Genomic DNA, 10,800 nt, shown 5'->3' with positions numbered 1-10,800 from the left:
CTGAGTACAACTGACACTATTCTAGAAGACAAACTGTTTTTGTCTCAAAACTTCTTGATACACATTGATTAAATGCTGTTCACAGAGTATCCAGAGCTTTGCTTTGAAGATAATATTAAGGAGCACAAGTGCTCACACAGCATGGTGGCAAGTGCATTTACAGAACCCTCATCCTCAGATGTAGTCACTGCTTCTCTTAGGCCTGGAAAACAAATTTTGCCTTCACTCTGCAGTTAAATCCACAGCTACAGCAGTGTTGGACCTTTTGCTGCTGAGATGGGGTAGGAAGACACTGGAAAATTTGACAAAATGAAAATACTGTGTGTTCTTGTTATTGGTGTCTTTTTGGTTAGAAAATTTAATAGTCATGGCTTGTTTCTTGGCTATGACCTTGAATATGGCTTACATAGCTATGGCCAGAATAAATGAAGTCCATGGATATTCCTGCAACTCCCCAAGAGGAAGATTCATTCAGACCATGCTGGTGCAGGGCTCCTGTGTTTGGTTATTCAGAGGTATCTCTGCATGGCATGAGGTTTTTCTGTGCAGCCCTATCCTCACTGCTATAAATACCTTATTACTTATTGAGAACAAACTGCATCAAAGTAATAGTGGAAAGATGTTAGTAATGTCATTTGCATTTATTTAACACCATTTACCTGTGAATTTTGAAGAACCTTATGCTCAATAATGAGTTTAGCCTCAAAGACAAGAATTAATTGCAAGTATTGACCTTCCTATTTGATAGGCAAGGAGGTCTGAGATTCCTTCTTCTATGCTGAATCTTTCAAAAGTATTTATCTTGTACCTTCTTGTTGAATTAACATGAATCACAGGACACTGAAAAGAAGTATTTGAGGCAATGCAGACTCTATGCACCTGTTATGTGTGTTCCTTTGATTATAGGCATCTTTCTCCCTGCCAGTATACCAGGAAAAAACAGTACATGCCAGGCAAAACCTTGGCAAATGGTTTTGCACCAGCTTGGGAGTTCTGAACCTCCAGTTCCTGCAGTCATGGGTCAAATCTCTGCTTTCAGTAGCAGTACTTAGCCATGATTCCTATTTTAAAAACCCACCAAAACTCAAGGAACAGAATCCAAATGAACTGTAGAGTCAAAACCCAAATGAAAGTCCAAAATGGGACCAAGCCAGTTGCAGGATTTCTGAGCTTTGCAGAGAAAATAAATAGAAATTGTTTTGTTACAGACTAGTGCTAGGAGTCCAAGTTTCACCCACCCAAAGGGCAACAAAAGCTTTTGCAGCACGTGAGCAACAGAGACTCTCCCTCTGCCTGGGCTGTGGTGGGTTGCAGAGAAATGTCTCCATAGTATGAGCAACACCAAGGGGCTGATGTAGCTCAGCTCTGGGCAGGAGGACTTTTTCTTCAAGAGAGTGTGTATGTGCCAAGCCTGGGACCTCTGTATTTTGCACAGTGCCATCTACCACTTCTCGTCTGAATCCCCTGATACTTTCCTCATCTATTTTGCTCCTCTGTTCAGTGAAATGCTGGCTAGTGGTTAAAATGTGCACTAGCCCAGTGGAGTTCTTTTAGACAGCTTGGCTTGTCTTTTATGTGTATGTGGTATCCCCCTGGATATCTCCCAGGTGCACTTCAAGGGCAGTTTTGTGTCACAGTCAAAGTGATGAGAAGCCAGATGTGAAATGTGCTTCGTGCTTCCTAGGAAAACTGACTGGCAGGGAGTTTCCAAATTAGATGTTAGAAAGCAATTCTGAAGGACCACACCGATTTTTCAAGAAAATTACTTTTTCTTTTAAAAAAAATCCCTTTTTCAATTTATGATGTCCTCAGAGAAAAACAGAAATTATGGATCTCAACCAGCTCTATACTCATTAGTTAACAGTCAGTAATTTTTAAAGCACTAAATAAAACCCTATGCAAACACACAGACATACAAATTCCCTTTTGCAAATAAAAAGCTGAAATCTCTCCTCCTGCAGATTTTCATCAAAAATCATATAGCACAGGAATGCTGTTTGCCCCAGGTTTTAGGGAGAGGGGAGGGGGAGGGGGAGAGGGGAGGGGAGGGGAGGGGAGGGGAGGGGAGGGGAGGGGAGGGGAGGGAAGGGAAGGGAAGGGAAGGGAAGGGAAGGGAAGGGAAGGGAAGGGAAGGGAAGGGAAGGGAAGGGAAGGGAAGGGAAGGGAAGGGAAGGGAAGGGAAGGGAAGGGAAGGGAAGGGAAGGGAAGGGAAGGGAAGGGAAGGGAAGGGAAGGGAAGGGAAGGGAAGGGAAGGGAAGGGAGAAGGGGAAAGGAAAGAAGGAAGTGTCGGAAGGAAGGGTCGGAAGGAAGGAAGGAAGTGTCGGAAGGAAGGAAGTGTCGGAAGGAAGTGTCGGAAGGAAGTGTCGGAAGGAAGGAAGCGTCGGAAGGAAGGAAGCGTCGGAAGGAAGCGTCGGAAGGAAGCGTCGGAAGGAAGTGTCAGAAGGAAGGAAGGAAGTGTCGGAAGGAAGTGTCGGAAGGAAGTGTCGGAAGGAAGTGTTGGAAGGAAGTGTCAGAAGGAAGGAAGGAAGTGTCGGAAGGAAGTGTCGGAAGGAAGTGTCGGAAGGAAGTGTCAGAAGGAAGGAAGGAAGTGTCGGAAGGAAGTGTCGGAAGGAAGTGTCAGAAGGAAGGAAGGAAGTGTCGGAAGGAAGTAAGGAAGTGTCGGAAGGAAGTGTCGGAAGGAAGTGTCGGAAGGAAGGAAGTGTCGGAAGGAAGGAAGTGTCGGAAGGAAGTGTCGGAAGGAAGGAAGGAAGTGTCGGAAGGAAGTGTCGGAAGGAAGGAAGGAAGGAAGGAAGGAAGGAAGGAAGGAAGGAAGGAAGGAAGGAAGGAAGGAAGTGTCGGAAGGAAGGAAGTGTCGGAAGGAAGGAAGTGTCGGAAGGAAGGAAGGAAGGAAGGAAGGAAGGAAGGAAGGAAGGAAGGAAGGAAGGAAGGAAGGAAGGAAGGAAGGAAGGAAGGAAGGAAGGAAGGAAGGAAGGAAGGAAGGAAGGAAGGAAGGAAGGAAGGAAGGAAGGAAGGAAGGAAGGAAGGAAGGAAGGAAGGAAGGAAGGAAGGAAGGAAGGAAGGAAGGAAGGAAAAGAAAGAAATGCCTGAATATATTGCTGCATTATAATATGTTAATGCACTGTGTCTAATTTTCTGGTGCTGTTGTTAGGATAAATACAGAATTAAGTGGATGAGATTCTATGGTCTGTATTAGATAGAAGGTCAGATTTGATAATCTAATGGTTGCTTCAGACCCTAATCTGCAGATGAATCTTTGTAGAGCTGTGCTTTGCTCCGGATTTCATTCCTCCATCAATAGGCTAAGCACTTCCCCATACATTAACACTAATGAGCTTTTCAGACATTTAGAGTAAGGGGAAAAACGCAGCTTTAGTATTTGCAGTTACCAATGAGCTTGTATTACTTAAATTCATTTAAGTAATTGTGCATTTTCAAGTGGTACTTTCCTCTCATTCTTTTTAACATGGAAAAAAAAATGAAGAAATGACATAAAAGCCATTTCAAGCACTAAGTACACAGCAATACCCCAGGGTGAGCTGTGCATGTGCTCTGACCTGCCTGGGGGCACACAGAATGCATATTAAATAGCATTAAACAGTAAAAGATTGTCTAGTTCTCATCAATGACAGCACTCTTTGCAATGGCAGATGGATGAAGGGCCACATAGGAAATAGAAAGCTTGACTTCCTTTTTATTCTATCCTACTAACTTCAGTTTATTAAAACAAACAAACAAAAAAGATAAAAGGCCAATCCAGTGACTGTCTTAGAACAATGCCAAGTGTTTCAAAGCCCATTTCTTCTGCAGCTGACTAACACACCTGATGCACCCTAGAAAAACTGACCTACCTGCTTCTCCCAGAGACACAGAGTCCTGCTGGCTCTCCTCGAGGTTTGATGGCAACAGCCCCCTTGCTGAAGGAGTGGCTGAGAGAAAAGCCATATTGACCCTGCTCTAGTGAAAGGCCAGGTAAGGCACCTGAGAGCCTTTAATGGAACCCTGAAAGAACCAAACTCTCCTTTGCACAAAGGACACGCTCTAGGCCCCTAGAGTCTACACAGCACCATGGAGGGTAATCATAAGAGCATTTTCAATTTAGTATTTTGAAACTATATATCAACAGTGGGTGAGCTGATGGTAATATGGTTCCTCTTCTTTTAAAGTTACAGTCAGGGCTTTTAAGCCACATAACGATTTCACTCCTGAAACTGGTAAGGGGACCTGGAGAAATGGTTAAGTTTAAATGAGACTGGAAACACATTTGTTTAAACTAGAGACTCCCTGGCCAAGGAAAATGTGCAAATGTGCTCACAGGTAATGAGGAAAATATACCCCACAAAATTAAGCAGCCTGAGAGAAGATCCAAGGAACAGATATCTTTAAACCCATGTAAAGGACAAGAAAACAATTGGGGTCATGAACTTTTTTTCCTCCAAAGCTGTAACAGATGTGGCTACAGCAGAGTCGTGAGCATGCAGCTGCTGCCTGGACACTGATGGCTGTGCCCATGCTCATTACGAGAGGTCCCTGCTGACCCCTCAGTTCTAGAAACCACAATAAGTAATGGTCTAAATCCACTTTGGCTGAGGACACTTTTAAGCCTAAGAGCAGTGTGGGGATGGTGATAAAGTCGTGCTCAGGTGTGTCCTCTGACAGTTCAACTTGGACTTCATCAGGCCATTAAAGGTTTTGGGAAGACATCTGATAAAAGCAGCTGTTCTCCTCTGAAAGGATTGACACCAGAGATGCACTTAATAATGTTTTTGTTTTCCTGCAGAAGTTGTAAAGGGGGACAGAGAAGAAGCGCGTGTCAAGATCAAAGTTTTCCTTCCTTTTCTGATGCAGTAACTGAGTTGAACAGTGAAGCGACATGAGCAGTGGGAGACTTCTAAGCTCAGTGGCATTAAAAGAAGAAAAAGAAAAAAGTAGTCTGGGGACACTCTGATTGCAGAAGCTTCTCATCTCTATCAGTCCCAAAGTAACAACAAGGGAGGAAAGTACAATACACTCTGCCCTCTGTTCAGTGGAAGGTGGGGGGGTGTGTGCAGGGAGGGCAGGAGGGTGTTTTGTGGAGAGCACTAGAGAATATGCTGACCAGAAATGCATACGCTGACCAGCTGGCAGTCATCAACCCATTACAGGCAAAGGTTATTCAAGGTAAACCAGAGTAATGAGATGGGAGGTATTTCCTTCTGGTTACTTAGGCACAGCAGGATAAAGTAATCTTTGAAGACCTTTCCAAGCTTGATGGCCAAGCAGCAAGTACAGATTTAAATGCAGGGAATTTTTAAAAAATTTTTTTTCTGAATATAGTAGTCTACTGAAAACTAGGTGCAGACATCAAGTCAATTCATAGGTACCTGCACTGAAAGCAGTTTTTTAATAGAAGTATGGAAATACTGAAATGTAACTCAAAAAGCCCATTAATTAGGTTCTGTCTCACTATGAAAATTATGGTGGAAACCCTCCACATTTACCAGGCAGGATTTTGTTTATTTCTATTGCATCACCCGCAGCTAGTTCTGTATTACTGTGACCAGGCTCACAACCAGTCTATGCTGGGACTGCTAACATGACACTTGATCATGGCAGACTGAAGGGCAAAATTATCCAAATTAATTTAGCAAGGAATAAAGAGGATAAATATCGTGAATGGCATTTGCAGGCCCATTCCTTGCTAAATTGTTTTTTCTCTTCAATTTTGCCTCAACAAAGACTTTGCATCTGCCTTTAATTCTGTTACCTTCATATTTGGAGGTTTGGTTTGTGCCCTATGCTAGAACTGTACTAGTTGCTGCAGAGCTCCCCTCATCTGTGGTCCATCAACTAAAAACCAGCTGACACCCAGCTGGGTCTGTCCAGAACTGATAAAACCAGAGCTCATGTCCACCAAATTCTTCTTAACAGTATTTGTTCAGAAGAAGTGTGTATAGCAGCCTCAAAATCCACAGAAAGAAAGGTCTTCAAGTGAGAACTGTCAGATAGACTAACTATAGGTGGCACTAACGGTCCTGGTTGTGTGACATCAAGAGAGTCAGTTGTCTGAAATCTCAATTATTATCAGCTCTCCTTCCCCCAGCCTATCAATTACACCATCTCAGTTTTAGGAGGTGTTTGTTATTCAAGATACAAAATGGTTTTTAGTATTATTTTTGTTTTACCAGATGCTAAAAGGGTGGGGAATTTTTGAGCATGAGGTTACATGCAAGCATGTTTTCAATTCTGTTTTCACATGAAAGGTGTAAATAAGATTCTTGAAACCTTGATGGAGAGCCTTGAAGTTACAAACACGTTTTAGACTATTTTAAGACTTGGCTTTTACAATTTGCATCCATATCTACCCTACTTAGTGTATATATGTGCTATACACCAAGTTCTAGATTGTATTCTTCAAAATGTTCAGCATTAGACAATAATGGGGACCAACAATTTTTCATACTTGACAGTCCAAGCATTTCTCAAATCATCACAAATAATTATTACTCGGTGCAGATTTATACAGATGACAGTCAGACAATTGTAGCTGTGCAAATCAAAACACTGTATATAAAAGAACAATTGCATTTTCAATAAAGGGATTTTATTAAACTGACCTGAACTGCAGCATTTTTTTAAAGTAATAGCTTTGCAACTTTTCATACTTTGATTTACTTCACATTTCATGGCATATTAATTTTGACTTTACTTTTTCAAAATGTTTGAGCACTCAAATGAGGAGCATACCAAAAATTAATATTCAGAGAAAGAATATTGTGTGTCCTGAAGATGTAAATGCTTAACATCTTCCCTGAAAACCTGTGGACAGACAAACTGGAATATGAATTTGCTCTGAAAATGTCTCTATACAGTGACTGGATAATAGAAGATAAAACTAATATTAACTTAGGAGCATTTTTACCAAATGAGAACATTTTAGAAGCAAATTATATCCTCTGAAGGAAACTCTTGAAATGTTACAAAGCTTTATTATTTTCTCCATTTCATGCATTGAACCTAGTGCCCTACGGAGAAGATTACGCTGAATATGCTTTATTTATTCAATTGCAAACCAAGATAACCACAGTTGCCATAGCAGAGAATGCACCAGGGCTATGAAAAGAAGGCTCAAAACTCTTGAAAATAAAACAGTCATACAGAGTAGTTGCTAAAACTGTATTGCCAAAAATCACAAATTGCTTCATACATTCCCTCCTTCTTCTTCCTATGCACGTCTCCAACTTTGTCCCTGTGTGTCTGTGTGCACTCAGAGAAGGGCACAGCAGGGAAGGGTGAGACAATTCAGCATTACTGTGGGGACTACAATGATTTAATTAAACCCCAAACCCACATCAACTTTGATCTTCACTCTTCTTTGACCAGGTGCTAGACAAGTACTAATTGGGTGGTAGGAAAAAAACAATACTGAACTGGGTAAAACCTGGCAACAGACACACATGCAGGCACAGATGCTGGTACTAGCCTGGGAAAATTTCACAAATAGGTCATTAAGTATTGGCCTTTTCATCTTGGACAGAAAGTTAAGTACCACAGAGAGGCTAAATGATGCAAAGTCTTGAAAAATCAAAGACTGACAACAAATGGCACAGCTGTATAGAAAACCAGCTTTTTAATAAGGCTAAAACTGTCACACAACATACTGATCCAGGAAAAAAAGAACCTGCTCCCTTCCAATACCACCTTCTCTTGTATAATCCCATACATCTTCGGAAGCCCGTCCATTCCCATTCTCCCTAATAGGAACTATTTGGTATCAGGACTCATGCCATACACAGGGTTTGGGGCTAATAAAATAAATGTAATACCTCTTGTAAAGTGTCTCCTCTGAACAAGGAGAGGGAAAAGTTGGAAGTCCCAAGGAAAATCATGCATAAAGACCTATGGCCTGGCCATATCGAGGGTGAAGGATGTGCTGACATGCATGTTGCTGTTCTGAAGCTCTGGGGAAATACTCTAAACACAGGGCAGGAAAAACCTGAAGTGACTGAGTTTAAGTGCAATACATGTAAGAGGTAAGAAATCTTCACGAAGGGCTGGAGAAGTCTTGAGCTGGGAACACTTGAAGCAAGCAATCTTCATGCTGGTGGGCTTATTGGGATTTAATTTATTGAAAATGAGTTTGGAGCTTTGTGTTGCTTGTACAAAGAGCACTTTGCACTGTCTTTCCAGCAGCCAAACAAAAGGAGGGGGAGAAGGCGAATAGATGATCAATCCTTTTTTTTGTTCTCTCACAAGAAGAAATGGATGAAACCCCAGGCTGGGACCTCAGCAGCCATGGTGGGGTGAGGGTGATGGAGCTGTGCTGCTTTCCCATGTCAGAGGCTCTGTGGTGGGACCTGACCTCTCTGCACCACTGCCACAGCTTCTCGCCGCTGCTCTGGTATGAAAGGATGGCACGTGATGAATCTCTTTGCTCCTGGCTCATTCTGTAATGCAGCGATAAATCACTTTTTGCATGAAAAAGCTGAAAGGTCTGGTTATTGTATGAATTTAATTTTAAAATGAAAGCTCTCTGTCCTTTCCCCTCCAACACAAGCACATTGACAGATGTTCACACTTCTGATGGCTGGGGCTGAGCTCGTGCTCTCCAGACCTGTGTGTGGAACCTGTAACACACAGGGACACAACCACTGTCCTTCTAACCCTCCTTTCCCAAGGATAAACTACTGTTGTCCACAGGTGCTTGGGAAAGGGCCAGGCTTGCAGAACTGTCTCCAAGTCAGCAGGGACAGCAAGCAGGGTCAAAAAGGCTTCCACTTCCTGTCTCACAACTGCCAGGTTACTGTTGGGGCATAGATGAAACATTAACTGGTACAACCCAAACTCAGGGACAAGCACATGGGTTGGGAAGCTCAAAGCCAGGTGAGTGACCTATAGCTGCTGCACTCTGCTGTTACATCTTTACTGTGGGAGCTGTAGATATGATTTTCAAGGAAAGGCTTGAGAATTGTTTAGGAAAAGGCATGCCATGGACATCAGCACATGATGCACAAAGAGGAGCACTGGGCTGGGCATACATGGAGTCAGCCAGGGTGGAGCTGGGAGTAGCCCTTAAAAAACAGAGTAAGAAACAACATTTTAACATAGCTGGCATCTAGGAGACAATGGAAAAACTGACATTTGTTTCTGTGTTGCAAGGAGTTGTGGTGACAGGGGTGAGATAAACTGGGTGGAGTGAGGAAACAGGATAGAGTAGATACGTAAATACAAAAATACATAAGAAATTCCACAAGGAGGAAAGGAATAATTTGGACTCAGTCTGGTTAGGACAAGTAATAACAGAGCTAAACAAGAGCAATTCAGATACAGGATAGATGCTAACAGAAAGGTAAGATACATCTGTGCTGAAACAGAATGAGGAATGTCCAGCATTGGGAACATCCATCTGCCCAGAAAAGGGGAAAAGGACTCAAATTATCCCACCACACAGGCAGGTGTTGTCTTGCAGGTCCGTCACGCTTTGCAAATGTGGGATGGTGGCTTCTGTAAGCTAAGCTCACTATCATTAATCTCAGTATTCCACACACTCCAGGAGCAAGGTTTTTGGCAAACATTGCAGACCCATACAGGCAGGAGCCAGTCAGTGCTGTGAATGAAACACCCCTGAGGAAAAGGCAACACCATCCACCTCCAGGATGAGCTGAGACCAGACAGGAGCTCAGACAGAAATTGTGTGAAACCCTGCACAGGACGTGGGGAGGAGATACAGGAGGTCTGAATGCCTGGAGTTGCCTGGGACATATGTGCCCTGCTACCCTCAGCAGCTCTGACCTGGCAGCCAACATTTATGGCTTTCTTAGTAACACTCCTCCTTTACCTCTGGGTTGCAGTTCGGGTGTCACACAGTCAAGTAGAAATACTTTTTTTTTTTTTTCTCAGCAGGATATCTGCTATTTTAAGTGAATACAATTTACTCAGTCCCATGCTAAATCAGGGTAATATGTTTCCAATTTTTAACTCAGTGTGCAGCACACCCAGAGCTTTTGAAACCAAAATAGGAGAAATAGGAGAGAGTTGCTGCATAGCTGGTTTCCTTACATAGAATTCATGGGCTTTAGCAACCCCCTTGAGGAGAGGGGAACCCTGCAATTATGTGTTTAGTGTGTTTAGTTCCCCAATCCAAGCAGGCCTTTGGTTGGGACAATGGGACACAGTGGGATGTCCCTTCCCACAATGATATTGTGATTACGGTAGCTCCTCAGAATGATATTTGGCCTCATGGTAGGATGTATCCTACGAAGGCGGCTGCTATGAAGGTTAGGAGGAGGATGACTCCAATGTGTCAGGTTTCTTTGTTTAGGTATGAGCCGTAGTAAAGTCCTCGGCCGATGTGTAGGTAAATGCAGATGAAGAAGAAAGAGGCTCCGTTTGCGTGGAGGTTACGGATGAGTCAGCCGATTTGCACGTCTCGGCATATGTGAGCTATTGGAAAAAAAGCTCCCAATATTACCAGTTAGATTGTGCCTGGGCCAGTCTGACCCTCGCTGCTGGGCCAAAGGCAGCAACTTCGGTGTATCACCGCAGAGATACCTCGGCTTGCTGGTGGTTGCAGCTGGGCACTGAACAAGTCCAGGCTTGTAAGGGACCCTGTTACCTCAGGAGGGATAGCTTCAGGCGATGGTGAAGAGAAAAAGGAGATGGATTCTGCTGGAGGGTTTAATGTCCAGAGGTTTATTCCATGGTTACAGAGGTCTGAACGTGAGGACCTGCTCCAACAGAACCATAACCGCATGGTCTGATCACCTTTTTAAGCTCAGGGACAGGGGGAGGGGAGGTACAGGTGAGCCACCAACCAGGTGAGAG

At 43.3% G+C, this 10,800-nt stretch overlaps 2 protein-coding genes across 5 annotated transcripts in view; one reads left to right on the top strand and one right to left on the bottom strand.

The window, feature by feature from the left end:
* Positions 1–5,489, top strand: part of SLC41A2 (solute carrier family 41 member 2) — a 61,955-nt gene extending 56,466 nt beyond the window's left edge. Inside the window, exon 11 of the mRNA XM_058022731.1 lies at positions 4,778–5,489. Coding sequence (XP_057878714.1) covers positions 4,778–4,786 — 9 coding nt within the window. The 3' untranslated portion in view covers positions 4,787–5,489. The remainder of the gene's footprint in view (positions 1–4,777) is intronic.
* CHST11 (carbohydrate sulfotransferase 11) overlaps positions 1–10,800 on the bottom strand; it is a 158,128-nt gene that overhangs the window by 4,966 nt on the left and 142,362 nt on the right. The gene's annotated exons all lie outside the window — the stretch shown is intronic.

This window comes from Melospiza georgiana, chromosome 4, assembly GCF_028018845.1.
Source record: "Melospiza georgiana isolate bMelGeo1 chromosome 4, bMelGeo1.pri, whole genome shotgun sequence".
Taxonomy (NCBI): Eukaryota; Metazoa; Chordata; class Aves; order Passeriformes; family Passerellidae; genus Melospiza; species Melospiza georgiana.
The sequence above is the reverse complement of the archived record's forward strand: the minus strand, read 5'-3'. Positions and strand labels throughout refer to the sequence as shown.